This window comes from Sinohyriopsis cumingii, chromosome 18, assembly GCF_028554795.1.
Source record: "Sinohyriopsis cumingii isolate HCF-2022 chromosome 18, ASM2855479v2, whole genome shotgun sequence".
In the NCBI taxonomy this organism is placed as follows: Eukaryota; Metazoa; Mollusca; class Bivalvia; order Unionida; family Unionidae; genus Sinohyriopsis; species Sinohyriopsis cumingii.
In genome coordinates, this window is record NC_142978.1 from 43,550,658 (window position 1) to 43,567,372 (window position 16,715).

The 16,715-nt window shown below is 36.2% G+C and overlaps 1 protein-coding gene across 1 annotated transcript in view; it reads left to right on the plus strand.

Annotated features, from left to right (window-relative positions):
* LOC149776510 (uncharacterized) overlaps nt 1-16,715 on the plus strand; it is a 42,164-nt gene that overhangs the window by 11,970 nt on the left and 13,479 nt on the right. The window contains exons 2-4 of the mRNA XM_089940950.1: nt 3,449-3,649; nt 9,772-9,927; nt 14,113-14,285. Coding sequence (XP_089797076.1) covers nt 3,449-3,649; nt 9,772-9,927; nt 14,113-14,285 — 530 coding nt within the window. The remainder of the gene's footprint in view (nt 1-3,448; nt 3,650-9,771; nt 9,928-14,112; nt 14,286-16,715) is intronic.

Below are 16,715 nucleotides of genomic sequence, written 5' to 3' on the forward strand. Positions count from 1 at the left end.
AATGCCTCTTTCAACCAGACTCTAGCGTGGCCCCGAGAGATCTTTTAACCAGACTCTGGGGCCCCGAGTGGCCGAGTGGTCTAAAGCGCTCTCCGTTACGGATCACTGCCATTTCACCTCTGTCTGCGTGGGTTAGAGTCTCGGATTCGGCTAATGTGGGTATGTGAGAAAGCTTGCAAGTAGCTTCTCGTGGGTCGGTGGTTCTATCCGGGGTTTTCCCGTGTTCTTCCTCCACCATTAATTCTGGCCGCCATGTATAGCCTATCGTGTACTGAAAATGGCGTTAAACCCTATAACAACAACAACAACCAGACTCTAGCGTGGTCCCCAGAGATCTTCATTGAGTCTGATAATAGTATGTACCATCGGTTGTTAGGAATTTACATTGCTTGTCGTTTTGTATCATCGTGTGACAATTTTCGAGATTTGTGCGTCGCAGCGAAAATAGTTATATGTTCTGCATCCAAAGTAACAACAAAAAATAACAACATTATGCATGGTTGTGATGACCTGGCCATCTAAAGTCACAGTGGAGCATTCATTAAGCCCAGCCAAGTCGGTTTATGCGTCCTGCGTGTTGGTATACAGGAGATGTTTCCTTCATATCTAGCATCCTCAGAGTTATACTTCTGCCCACAATTGAATTACCGTGTTTCGCTTACTTATAAGCCGAGTCGGACTGCACACACTGAGATCTTTTGTTGCACAATTCGGCAGTAGATGTGGGTCTATGCAGATTGTAAAGAGTAATTAGTGGAACAACTATATGTACCGGCGAACTGTGCACAGTAGATCAGGGTCTACGTTGTTAGCAGCTGGACTAGACTTGTACACGATAACGAGAGCATATGGCTGAAGGAAACAAAAGTGGCAATTGTCTCTTTGCCTAATAATACAGGACGTTCTTGATGTAAAATATGTCACTGCCCCAAAGATGCTATTCATCAATAAGTTAGCTGTCCTAACCTGAATGTATATATTATTCTTCATTTTATATAGCATTCTTTCACATGATGTTTAAACCTATACCCCAACGATGGCGTATCTTGTCACTTGCTAGACAATCCTTAATTGCTTTATTTTTTATGCTCTGTACCGTGAAATATACTTCTCAATTTGTTCTCATGGCCATTCTGTTCTTCATCCATATCAATTCATATGGCTTTTGTAAACGAAATTTATGATAAACAATTATAGAAAACCATCCTTCAGACAACTTTCCTTTTTCTATTTAAATTTGTCATTGGTGAAATATTAAAAATCATTGCGGCATAGTACAGTGTCGTGATCTTCTAAAATTCCACCAAAGAGTATAGGTACTCGTGTATCCCCAGAGAATACATCGATGGTTTGCAAATAGTGATGTACGTCATTTCAGTTGCCGCTTAGATCTTTCTGGATGCCCTCTGGCATATTATTTATGTAACTTATTACCCCAAAAATGACACAATCATTATACTATTGCAGTGTTAAGATGACACACATAGTCAGGCTGGGTCTTTGTTTCTGTTTTTATGATGTAGCATTTCTAAGTGTAACAAACCGCAATGACATATATTTTCCGTCTAATTCATAACACTAAAGCAAATCAGACTTCTGTGGCGGTTTTTCTGATTTTTTGTGGCTTTACAAACAAAATCTATCCAGAAGAGCTTAGATTTTTTCAGAGGAACTGCTTCTAGACATATTCGTTGATTTCGAGGAATTGCGGCTACTTAAAAAGCCCATTTTTTGCGTTTTTTCCACTGAAATGGCATAACAGTAGATCTGATGGAGAAAAAAAATTAAGAACACGGTAATAAATCGTCAAAGCAATGTGTCAAGCATCAATTTTAATGCATAATATATGTATTAACATGAACCAAATATATAAAAGCGAGAGCAGCTTTTGATATCAGAGATGTCTGCTGCCTCATCGCGTAATGGTTAAAAAGACAATGAAAAATGACAGATTTTTGTATCATTTTCTGTGATGACAATCTGCATTCACCAGAATAAAATGGAGGCAATCAATATATCGAACTAGAACAATTAGTTCGTACGCTAACATCAAAGGTGTTTTGAGGTATTGAGCATTTGTTTAGACTGAAGTGAATTCTTTCCGGCAGAAACGCTTGTTAGTTTACTTAAAGCTCTGACTCGTTAGTAAACCCACCGTTTCGCAACGAGTGCAGTAAATTCTGTATAAGCATCAAAATCATTTGTGAACAATACAATCGTACATCGTGTATTTTGACGTGTGACAACATTTTGTTTTTTATGGCACGACTCCCCCTCCCCCAAAATCTTATATTCTAATCCATTAATAATATTTGCTTGCAAAGACTGTGTCCGTACTGAACGCCTGCATATATCAGTTTGGGAAAAGGCATGCAAAATCTACGCCATTCTTCCTTTATCATTAAAGATGGTTAAGAAATCATCAATGTTGAGCTATAACTGAAACAACGTCATTTAGCCAGAACTAATTGAAACAAATATTGTTCTCACAATTTTCTTTTTTAAATACAAATCTGATTTTTGTTGGCATTAGTTCTGCGAATGAATGTTTTCTTTTCATCCTCTTTTTTAAATGTACCATAGTAAACGATAACAGTACCGCGTTTTCTTGTCACTTTTGTATTTTTCAAGACCAGTATTCAGGTTTTTAATGTATACAAAATAAGAATAACTCCAAAACATCCAGAATACCTCCAACTATTGTGCTAACAGAGACAAATAAGAAGTTCCTTTCTGGTCTTAGAAGCTAACAATTTCTTTCTGTCTGCATCATTAACCAATACAAATGATTGTTACAAAGGCTCAGTAAAAAAATCATTAGAGATAATTTTAATACCACAGTTGAAAAATGCCTCCCTTCTGCGAGCTAACATGGAAGTTATTCAGCAAGTTCCATGCATCTAACATAAATAAAACGTAAGGTATTATGTACCATATAATGTAACACACAAATAAATTTCAATATGCCTATTGGATAGTTTAAAATTGGAAGTTAAACGGACGGTTTCAAAAAAACTATTATATTTACGAATAGTAAGATCACGATGTCATGCATTTTATTTTTTATGACATCCTGCCTTAATCTATCTCATGTATGTATATATATATATATATATATATATATATATATATATATATATATATATATATATATATATATATATATATATATATATATATATATATATATATATATAATCGTTTAATACTATTGTTTAGATCATTTATTACAAGAGCTGCTTTTGTTTAAATTAGATTTTCTGAAATCGGGTTTCTGGCGGAGAATACAGAACATTACTGGAAACTTTGCCTCACCCAACTGAATGTTTCGAGTATGGTTTCTCTCTCTCTCTCTCTCTCTCTGATAGCAACAAAAGAAGAATGAAGTAAAGTTTTGTATCATGTTTTATGTTAAATTGTAACTATGCGATTCCTTCATTTATTGCAGCAAGAGACCGGCCATTGGTGTCTTTTCTGTCTTCCTCTCCAAGCATAAAACATTCTGCAATCCAGGCCGTTCTAAATGATCCACAGTACAACAACAACAACAACAACAATAAGCAAAAGCAGCAACATTTGGGGCATGACGCTAACAATAACGACCACAGTCATCACCATGACTGGGACTACAACTTTTGCTCAAACGTCGGTAATAACATAACCAATAATTATATGTACTATAATATATGTTTATACAATATAATATTTAACAAATATATTTTAATTGTTTAATTTTTATTTAATTCATTAATCATCATAGTTCTTTTATGTATGATTCTTCAATTTTCATAAAATTCTATCAAATATAACGTCATGCAAAGTGTATCAAAAACACGATTTCTGCTACTGGATATAAAAGTGATGCAATATTTCTTTTTTTCATATGCACTGCATGTACTGTATCACAGCGCACAGACCACGCACATAATGTGCACGGTATCACAGCCCCTTGTGCATGAGCAGAAGGTGTCTTGCATTACAGCACAAAATAAACGTACAAACAGTGTACTGTGGTACAGTACCAAGTACAAGTACAGAAACTGTCGTATATTACAGCTCCTTTAGCATATACTGATGTGCAGCCTCTGAAAAGCGAGAATAATTAAATAGGTTTTTATTTTTTATTTTTTTATTTTACAAAATATTAATCATAACTACGTTCAGCTGTTAGGCCGAACTTTAATGTTAGAACCACAATTAATGAAAGAAAGAAAGAAAGAAAGAAAGAAAGAAAGAAAGAAAGAAAGAAAGAAAGAATCGATTTGCATAAAGTGCAATTCGATTTGCTTTATATTATATTTCCACTACAATATAAAGCCAACTCATTCTCAATTTTTTCTACAGTACAGTTTTTTTTTTTTTTTGGGGGGGGGGGAACACTAAGATCCATAAAAAGGATACAATTTGAAAATGAAAGAAATATTCATACCTTGTTTGTTCAAGAGAAGATGAAATTTAATTAAGTAATAATTTGTTTTACAGTTATTAATGATTGATATGATACATATAAACTTGATTGGTATTCGGTGGGAGCTATTTTATTTGCGGGTGGTTACAGATATACCTGCAAGAATTCAGGGGACCACCGCCTCATGTCACAACATTTATCATTTGCATTTGCAGACCAATCAAGGAAATATAATTGAGTATTTATTGGTAATGATTAAATTTAAATTTAACAAGGTCTCACACGAAACGTGGTTTTGAGTTTTGACAATTATTTATCAAAATTATGTCATAGCTCTTAAATTCATGCAAAATGTTTATTTTTATTTATAGTAGGTCGTGAATTGTTGGACTTTCCAAGTAAAATCAATTGTGATAATTTATTAGAGTGAATCCCGATCAATAATGTAACTGTGAAATTCGCAGTTATTCTTAGATGCTTGCGTGACCGAGAAATAAATATGGCCTTTTTCTGTTAAAGACGACTCTAATTCACATTTAGGAAGGCGCGAATTGTTCTTCTTCTGATTAATGTGTTATTTTACTTTGAATTGGGAAGGAGAAGTACGTATCTGTTTATATTATCTATGTGAATAATCATAGAACACAGCAGAACACAGACGGTAAACCGCGGACGTTGCGCGGGATCTAATATGTGTGTATGTGTGTGTGTGTGTGTGTGTGTGTGTGTGTGTGTGAGAGAGAGAGAGAGAGATTTGGATTTTTAACGTAGCTTTAATAAAATATCGCTACGACAGTGATGGTGATGTCTAGCACTGGGGCCTCCTGCCGCAGACATGTAACATCATGTCCCACCCAGTCACGTTGTCTTCACGCCAGGCCGACCAGTGCTAACACCAACCTCTTGATGTTGAGCGCCAAGTGAGACAGCTGCTAGTACCATTTTTATGTATTTGGTATGACTCGGCTGGGATCGAGCCCGCGACCTCCCATATCTAAGGCGGACGCTCTAACCACTTGATATAAATTCAATATTTGTACATATTTTGAAGGATCTTGTTAAAAGTTGAATGTTTCGTATGCAATGAAATAAAAGTGGTCGATATTTGTTTCTCTTCAAAAATAATGTATCACTTTAGAATCTAATTGCATTTGTCTGTTTTTTACCCTTCTGTTATAATTATGCATTCTATTTAACACGGAAGTTATAAAGGTCATTTTCTAACTACAACACCGGAATAATAAATATAACCATTTAGCACCGAGAACATAGCTGCATTGTATTTTGTCCCACACAACCTGGCGTTAACAAAGTTATAAATATAGGATCTAACATAAATCTTCATTTTAAATGAAATGCTATGACACGAGTTGAATATTTTATGTCTATAGCTAATCTTGGCGAACAAAAAGTTAAAGTTATTCAATGGTTCAGCGGTTAGCGTGCGGCCTCACTAAGGAAATGGCACGGGTTCGAATTCTATCATCGGATATATCAGTGTCAGCTACCTTGGTTTGCCATTTGGCAAGACTTTTTACGCCAATTGCCTCGGCATTAAGTGAATTTGTGTTGCCTTAAGGCACTGAACCAAACCTCGACATGATTTATTACATGACTTTATATTGCAAAATATATTACACAGTTGATTCAAACTATAGAACACAGCAAACGTGTAATAAAATGATTCTATTATAAATTTATCTATTTCCTCGTTCAGTTATCTTGGACAAATACTGCAACAAATATTTATCACACTCGCGTAAAACGATGACGATCTGATGGAGACCAAATGAAAAACTGCGTTTGAAAAGTAAAATATCATCCGTGAACATCTATAACTATCATTGGTGAACGACATCTATAACTATCATTCATGAATGACATCTATAGCTATCATTCGTGAAAAACATATGACTATCATCCGAGAACGACATCTATAATTATCATGCGTGAAAAACATATGACTATCATCCGTGAACAGCATCTATAACTATCACCCGTGAGCAACATTTATTACTGTAAATACAACGCATACCTTGTAACCTTTTCTTGACAAGTGACACATGTTGAGAACAAAGTGTGAGAAAGTTTCGTGCAATTGCCTTCAGGTGCATGCACTCTTACAACAGTTTAATGCAGTAACATACATTTTCTTCGCGAGATACTTTTATTGTCTAAGCCATATGCCGAGGGCAGTAGAGAACATGTTTCCTCGCAGCAACGATGAGCCAATAATTTGGCTTGTTCCCTGCAAAGCCATAAAACAAATGTTTTATTACATAACTTAATTAGACTTATATAAAATAAACTTTCTGTTTGTAAAAATGTGTCGCTGGAGTACTTGCAATTAAGCTCTTTCATTAAGCGAACCGTTCTAAATGTCAGTCCCCTGTTGGTTACCTTACTGTGCAATGTTGTTCTTTATTGTTTTTGGGGTTTAACGCCATTTCACAGCACACAATATGCATTAAGTGGCGGGCGTGTAACTGGTGGTGGAAGGTGCACGGAAAACCCCTATATGAATCACCGACACACGGGAAGCTACTGGCAGCTTTCTCAAGTACCCATATTAGCCGATCCCGAGACTAGAACCCACGAAGACAGGTGAGATGGCAGTGATTAGTAAAGATGAATCACCCGGAGCCACGCCCACACTGGGTAATAGGTCGTAAAAAACATGGGACAACAAATACTTTTCAAGGGAAATAGACCACAAAAAAAATAATTCGTGGAATAAGCAATATACGGTTTACTACAACTAAAACAGCAAGTGGATATTAATGGCAAATATTTAAAGAATTATATAATGTTTGGACCGCTCCGGTAGTCTAAGTTATTAACATATACGCTTATGATGCGGGAGGTAGCGGGTTCGAATCCCGGCTGTGCCATACCAGGACTTTTAAAATGGTGCTAGCAGCTGACTTGCTTGGCGCTTAGCATTAATTAAGAACTTAGTGTTAGGACTGGTGTTTGTAGTGTGTGTGCTTGTGATTATTGTGAGAATAAATTCTGGTGATAACCCCCTCCAAGCAAAGTTTCATAGAAATAATTTTCTCCATTGGTTCCCGCAGGGGTTCGTTGCAAAAAAAACCTAATAGTTATACATCATTGGATAGAGTGAAAGAGGGTCCAACCAGGACTGACATGGGGGGGGGGGCAACTGGGGATATATCCATGGGGCCTAGGCAGAACAACACTTTTTAATTTTATTAAAGACAATTTTTGTTTGAACAAGAACTAGGAGATGCCCTGGTGTTTCTTACCCTAGTGCCCGTGATCTCTACGGACTTGGTTCTAACCGGTAACCATATAACGCCTCGGTATTTCCAACTGTTATTTTGTTATAACTTTAGAGGTTAGTTTTTCCACGGTTCGGTCTGGTGTCAGGATAATGTGACTAGGTGGGACATTATGCGGTAGGATGTCCCAGTACTAAACCACTAAAAACTGCCACACTGCAGACATTGTAGCAAAAGGACTGAAAAATTGTTAAAACTACAATAAAAATCCAATTCACACACACAGCCAAATTTACATACATATAGATACACACAGATAAACAGACACACATTCACAAACAAACAGATATACACGTCTCCTAATGTACACGTCTCCTAATATATAGCTCACGCCAGCTGTATTCACAAATGAATTAATTTTCCAAATATCTTAACAAACCAATTTCAATTCATGACATACTGGAGAAAAATTGGACATTTATTGCAGTTAGCATTCGGATAGTCTGAGATTTCACTATTGACGGAAAAGTAAGTTTAGAACAGAACATTTCCAAACAGATAATATATGAAATATATTTAGACGACACTCTACAAATGTTATGAACTTTTGAGAGAGTGCGGTGTGTGTGCGTAAGGTGAAGTTGTTAGCATGTACAATATGCACAATGGAGACAAGGTTGACATGCCTCTATGCTACTTTTATGTACTGTGACAAAAATTTATGGATATTGTACTTGTGGAAATAGTACGTGATCTAAGCATACAGTTAACTATAATGACTGTTCCCTTGGGCTAAAAATTAACCTCAATTAGTCTAAAGTACATTTTCTTTAGCAGGTATTAAACTAGACGAACGAATTTTGGCAGACTAGACAGTAACAGCTTTTGAATGTGCAATGAATAAATAACAAAAACTTAAAATGTATACAAAAAGTTATCAGCTCTTTTTAAAAAAAAAATTACCTCTGAGTTCCAGGAAGTGAAAATGATCAAGCGGAGCTAGCAATGTTTTTAATGATGAACATCTGAGGCAAGGCCAAACTATATAATCTTTAACCCATATTGCACACATCAATCATACAACAAAATATAGGGAGTTAAAAGTTCTTTAGACAATACCTATGGTATACAAGGGCTTTTGTATGTAGCCTGATTCAACAGTGAGGGAAACAGCGGAAATTCTTTATCTTTAAAATTCTGGCCCTATGGAAAATACGAAACTGTAGCTTCCGGTCAATGGTGAAATCCAAACCCATCCGAATGCTAACGACTCTTCCTGGAGAATACTCCTTGGTTCTTCTTGATTACTGTTGGAGTAATTTGTCATTAGGAGACAAAAACTGTAGCAACTAACAGGGTTGATATTACCAATGGACGTCCTCACTTGTTTTTTATTATTACCGTTTGGACCCCGCCCCCAGCCCTTTATCCTTTGACGTATCAGTATATCCCCTAGGGATCCAAGATTAGGAATCAAAACTCCCCTTATTGTCTCAACTGTGGATTAGACTGAGTAAAAAACAATTCTTAGTGTCAAAACAGTTGTCAAACAAAAACGTTAGGTATGTGATGCACAAGTGAGGGCAAATAGAACACAGTGTATACTCCTCATTTTCTTTGTCACGAGATCATCTGCTGGGCCCTATGGGCTACCGCTTTCTGTTCCGTCCCACATATTCCTCGCCCGTTTGTTTATGCCCCCTCCCACACACACACAGCACACCCTTTTCTGAATGTATATCTGGATTCCCCGCTAAAAATATCCGTCAAATTTCATAAAAGGGTAAAAAATTTAAAAATATAAGGTACCGAACAATCTTTGATGCTGTAAAAATGTCACTCGAACAGTACAGCAAATATTTTACACAATAAAACAAGCTGTCAAACGATATTTAAAAGTATTAATAATTAAAAAACGCATGGAGTTTGTTTTCCTTAACGTAACATTGACCGTCATCGAACGTTTTTACTGATTTCAAACCAAAAGTAGGCGTACAATGCTAGTACTAAGTGGGACACAGCAGTGATTTCAATTGTGTGTTAGTATGGCGAGCACCAGCTGCCAAACCTGTACATGATCCTCCAGTTATCTGAAACCTACATTTCTCGTGTAATCCACAGGGCCGAAGAAATGGGGAATTAATTTTCCACAGTGCAACGGGCTTCACCAGTCTCCGATCAACATCGTGACCAGTCAAGTAGAATACGGAAAACGATTCAGAACATGGTACTACATGCCAAAACAGTCAACCCTGGAAGTTGTAGTGAAAAATAACGGTTAGCTTCAATTTTGCTATTGGCTCTTATATTGATAACAACTTTAAGAACCTTTTAGCAATATAATGTTAATGAGTCTATATATATATATATATATATATATATATATATATATATATATATATATATATATATATATATATATATATATATATATATAGTGTCTGTTTTAGGAATATTAAGAATGTAAAAGTTACATAGGATCTATAAATATTTTGCTTAAGTATTTGTATCAAAAATTACTAACAATAAGACTCGTTGATTACCTTGAGTTAATTTCTCACTGGGTGATGGGGTTTAGACGGTTCTAGAAGAATTTAGTAATTTTCCATTGAATGGGCTAGGTCACCTGAAAAGTCATTTTGAAAAATGTATTGATTAGTATGATCTGTCACGTGGGGTTATGCTGTAAAAGAGAGTCGTGCTAGAAGGTACATATAAAGAGAGAACTGAGATATCAGATTCATTCCTAATTTTGGAGTCCTGGTTATTTCTTGTGTCCCTGTTGCAAGTCTGCAGACGTGTTCCATGTTGTATTTAGATATTATTCGATAGGTAAAACATTTGTTTGTACTGTTCAGTGGAAATAGAAAGTGCGTATTATTTGGACTATAATATTATTCTGAAACTATTGAGAAGTATTCAAACGATCTCTGGACAACGCCATTGTTATAACGTCATGATTCTTGGTGAACCAGTACATTTCCGGTTCGAAGTTTACGCAGAACTTTCATTCTTTTGGACCTTAATATAATTCGTTCAAGATTAGTTTTGATTCACTTCCTGATACTGTAAGTTCATTTCGCATTTTCACTAATAAATCAATAATTAAATTGTTTGTTAAATTTTACAAAACCTGACTTTACTTCTTTTTATTACTTAGTTTTTGACCATAGAGTTGTAAAATAAATGTGGGTCTTATCTTTTAAGAAATATAGAATACAACAGATCCTGATAACCTACTGTTCTCATATGCATAAATATAAGTAGACAATGGAACAGGTAGGTTAATAGCTGTGTGGCTAATTATAAATGCCAGTTATTACTTAGACTGGTAGGTAGATAAGTAGGTAATGTGCTAAAGGATTGCACAGCACTAAGACTTTCAACACAACGAGAGAGAGAGAGAGTTGACAGTCGTAGTACTGCATTTGGTAGTAAAAGTCGCACCAATGGTAGCATTAGTGACACTAAATATAAATAGTATCAATTAGTTATGCTTGTATTTTCTTTTATTTTCTTGGGACCATCCAGTGTCTATTTACATTTATATTTACGATTCTGAATCGTATGTTTCGGAATCGATCGTGGTACGGGTGCAGTTTAGATTTAAATATGTCAGATTTTACATTTCTGTTCTCTCATGAAACAGTGGGCAGAAGCACGCATTAATGTTAAATAAAATGTATTACCCTGTGGTGTATTTTCTATAACGTTTGCTTCTAACCACTATATAGAAGATGTTCTGATTCAGTTGTGATCAAACTTGGAATATAGGCTAATAACAATAACCCCTGGAAGACTGATACTAAAGGACATCCATCGATATCAATGAGGTCATCTTGCATTTGGTTTGCAAAGCTTATGTACCTTCTTTGGGCTATATTTCTTCTCGATTTTGTGATTATTGGAATTTTAACTCGGATTTCGGATGTGTTCGATAATTACCAAGAGCACATGTTTGTTAGCATTCTAGATAATTAGCGTGTTAGCATTCTAGATGACATGTTGATGACCCAAGTTTTATCAAACTCGGAACCAAGGCTTATACCTTTGAGATCTCGTACGAGTTACACCACACGTGCAATCAAATAATATAAATAAATGAGGTAATTTTTTATTGTGCTAAATATATTGTCTAGGGTTTACACATTCCATCATATCGTCTAGTTTGGTAATAGGCACAATACCTTAAAACTTGTTCGTGTCCTGAAACATTTGCTCAGTAGAGAAAACGAAACTACACACACCTCAGGGTCTACTGTTTTCTTGTAATGTGATTTACTTGCAAAAAGAGACACACTGGCATGATTAAAAGATTAAAAACAAGATAAATATCAAACATCGACAATACGATCCATTTCTTTTCAACATAATTAGTTATATTATTCACTTGGGCCACATCTTTTCCCAGCCTTTTACATCATTAAAAATTATGCTTACAATAGGTGAGTTAGAATTTTTATTCACAACGTGGTCTGTACGTAAAATATTTTTTTCCAAAAATAGAAATTATTTACCTTTACCAAACTGATTTGTTTTCCTAAACAATATAAACCATTAAAAAATCTTAAATTCGGGACATACATATAAATCCATTAGATATATTATGTTCTTTGATCGCACATATATCTTATTAATGTTCAATGTAGTAATTTATCACCTTACAAAACGTGCATTTATCGCAGCCTCGTAAATTATAAGTCCAGTATGCCAAACTGAATGAATTATTCCAGTCTGGCAATGCTACAAGATCAGATTCATTTTTGTTCTTGTCATGATATTGCATCAGGTCTTTTATAAGTTTTGTATTTTCACTAATAATTATGTCTTTCATAAAACCCCATCGATTGTTGCAAACAGTGAGAGGGAAGACCATCTTGACCTATCGCAATAGAAGCAGAAGTAATTTTTAAATCGGGACACGAGTGGCCGAGTGGTCTAAAGCGCTCTCCGTTACAGATCACTGCCACCTCACCTCTTTCTGCGTAGGTTTGAGTCTCGGATTCGGCCAATGTGGGTATGTGAGAAAGCTTGCCAGCCAGTAGCTTCTCGAGGGTCGGTGGTTCTTTCCGGGGTTTTCCCGGGATCTTCCTCCACCATTAATACTGGCCGCCATGTATAGCCTATCGTGTGCTGAAAAATGGCGTTAAACCCTACAACAACAACAACTTTTTTAATCATTAAGCAGCGAGATATGTCTCCGATTTCTTATGCATCTCTTATGCTTAACTGATTTTAAATGCACCTAAAAATTCTGACAATTGTTTCATGCTGTATCCAGCGTTTAAAGACCTAAAGACTAAGCCTCTTAAATCTTTGCTAAAGAATTTTTAAAATTCAGCGGTAAATCCATCAAAACCGGACCTATTTTTATTTTTTCAATGTTCAGTCCTAATTTACGTTTATCAAACGTTGACTTCCCTTATAAAGTAGCTGATCTTACAGCTGATTGGCTGAGCGCTTAAACCCTCTGGATGCCATATACCTGGTCCGAATTTTGTTGAAGTTGGAATATCTGCTTACATTATGATGATCTTTGAAGACATTTATTATGAGCAAGATCTACTAGAACAAATGAGTCTATCAGCCCTTTGGCACTTTAGAGACTGTACTTATTATCCGATTTTGTTTATCCTACAACATCACAAGGTCCAAAAAAAAAAATCTTCTCATGAAAGAGACCTACGCATAGTAATGAAGTTATCTGCGTCTGATTGGTTGACGTTTATTATCGTCTAATTGGTTGACGTTTATTATCTAATTGGCTGAGGTTTAAACTCTCTAGTACATCTAAACTGATAAAACTTGTTAAGTAGGCTTATACCAATAATGTATTCAGTGTGTTTGATTATAAGGTATTCGGTCATTTTGATGATGTATTTATGTTGTAATCTTGTACCTGGTTGGCTGAGCTTGTTACCATTCTTGAAACAAAATTTCAATCAACATATATTAAAACTTGGTAAATAAACACGTATCATCATGACAAAAGACAATTTATAAAATAAGTTAAATCTTGCCATATTGAAAAGTTATCTTACATCGGATTGGGCTAGCTTATCACTTCTGTAGTGTTCTCGTCCAGTTTCAAGAAGCATGTTATATATAGTTATATGTGCATATCCGTTGTATAACTACACATGTCAAACATGTCTTTATCTTGATTTCAACTTAATTGATCTTATCTTAATTGATAACAGACTGTACTGAAGCAGGTAAAATTCGGCCTGATATAAAGACCGGGAGATATTTATATCAGGCTATGTTTTTACACTGACAAACACGTCTGCTCTACTGTTAAATAACGTAAGCTTTTTTGGCGATATCAGACCTACTTCAGCATCTTGTTTAATTATATTAGTGGTGTGCATCCATGGACATGATTTGTCATCTAATTACTTTCTTTTTTATCAAAACATATTTATTTTACTGGATGCTAAATTAAATAAAAATGACTTGCAGGTCACGCCCCAACAGTCAAAATGTTGAACCTCAATATGCCGTCCTACCGCCTATACGAGGTGCCGTACAGCGAGGGACAAGAATATGTGTTGGCTCAGTTCCATATCCACTTCTCCAAACAATTTGGTGAAGGCTCAGAACATAGAATGGATGGTGAGGGGTTTGATGGAGAGGTAATAAGGGAGGGTTTAGACAGGTTCAATGTCAACTTGTAACGTAACTCACTATCGAACAATGTATGGAAATATGCCTAATCATGATACTGAAACCAGTCTAGAGGAAAGATAATTCGTACATTGTGGGAGAATAATGGTTTCTCCTCGTGGGAGACGTTTACGATGCAATTATTAAAGTGTGATTACATTCGCTGAGACTGTCACATTATATAGACGAAAACTGATTGTGAATGTGCACTCTTCATCTTTTAAGAGGTAATTTATCTTGGTTTTGTAGTTTAACAGCAGGCGGACGGAAATCGCGACTCAGAAATGAATTACTTCCCCTGTGATGAGGTATAATAAGAGATGAAATGGTGAGACTGACGTACAGTCAAAATACCACACCGATTTTCAGGATTATTAAAGAGACCCATACTTCTTATAAATATGTATACATTTTTTGACCGTTCCGGTGGCCTAGTGGTTAGAGCGCCGGCCTCGGATGCGGGAGGTCGTGGGTTCGAACCCCAGCCGAGTCATACCAAAGACATACAAATGGTACTAACAGCTGCATCGCTTGGCAACCACCATTAAGAGGTTAGTGTTAGGACTGGTTGGCCTGGTGTCAGGATAATGTGACTGGGTGGGACATCATGCTACATGACTGCGGCATGATGCCCTAGTGCTAGACATCACTATAAACTGCCACACTGCAGACATCATAGCGATATGACTGAAAAATTGTTAAAGCTACTTAAAAAATCCAAATCACACACACACACACAGACACACAAGCAAACACATGCATGTCTTTTCATCACTTGTAAACAAACAAAACGGCGTACCTTGCAAAACACGGACGTACTGTACTGCCAGTAAGTGTCGCAATTTCAATGTGTGACGTTTAAATCGACGTTAGTGACATTTACTCCTGTTACTATAACCTTTAAGTGTCAAATTGTGACATATTCCAAAAACGCTGTTTGCGATGTCACCGATAAATGTCAACCCACAACTCTGCATGTAATGTCAACGATAAATGTGTCATTTACAGACTCTAAACCTACTTTCGAATCATGTTATTTCCTATAAGCCATAAACATACGTAGAACAAGGAAGCATGACTTATGCATACAAACTGTTTTAAAAAAATGTTAATCAGGGCTGAAAACGAATCTCTACTTGCGGTTTCCTTGCTATCAAGTTTTGGTACAAAAGGTTTTATAAACCGTTTTGGTTCATCAAGTATATTATAAGTGGAAATCACACATGAGTAACAACACCATTTTAAAAATAAAATATCCTTTGCTTGCACAAATGGTAATTGATGGCCATCAACTAGTTGTTAAGAAACGTTCGGCTAATTATGATATTTAATCATATGCTTATTCGTGTATTAGTGGAGGTTTCAAGTGAAATAGTCGGGACAATTTACTGGATTGAATATACATTTCAAATATCCTTTCTTTGCTTAACATCCGCGTCACATTTGCCTTCTCTTGATGGAAAGTTGACATAGACGCCATCGTTTTCATCCATCAAGGGTGCCAACAACATGGCATGCTTGTATCCAAGTCATAGGTTTACTTGATAGGTGACCGTACCGCGCCTACCGGGCAGAAATACCTGGTAGTTAACGTCATTGACTTTCAGAAGCACGCTATAAGGACCCTGCCATCATGTCCTTATGTTGGACGAGCTTAATGGCAATACAATAAGGACGTCGTTACCTGGGCCAAGTTCTCTTGTTTGTTTTTGATGATTGTACAATACCTTGATTATTCTTTACCGGAGCTCCGATGTCATGTAATTTCTGAAGTATATTCAAAACATGCTCAACCATCGACAAGCCTCCCAGCATTCGTGTAGGACGTCGAACCAGCAAAAGGATGAAAATCCAGTTTGTCTGTGTGGGACTTCGTAATATGCTAATAATAGTTATGGTTACATTTCATCCCATTCATGCTTTTTGTTTGTTGCACAGAACTTCCGCATCATTGACATCATTGTATCATTATTGTGGGAAACACGGCATTGTTTTAACTTCACGGATACTAAATAATTCATACAGCTGTTTCAATAAGGTGCTAGTGGAGTTGGTCTCTGTTTCTGTTTATATGACTCTAGGAGTGCCAAGTCGGCTAAACAACCCATCAATGTTTTTTTTAACACTTGTTGCCTCCGTGTCTCGGAGTACCTCGAAGCATCATCAATCATTAGCAGAATGTATTTGAATCCAGACTTTGTTCTCGATAATGGCCCTATGATATTCACTGCAATTTATAAGATCGGTTCTGTTGCCACAAGTGGGCAAGCCTGCATACCGTTTCCTTTTGTCATCGACCGGGTAACAGTAAATGTCCGTCCGCAATAGAGCTTCTGCGGTTAAATCTGGGACAAGTCCGTTTTGCTCTGGTCCCCTTTAATGCGGAGTGTCAATAATTC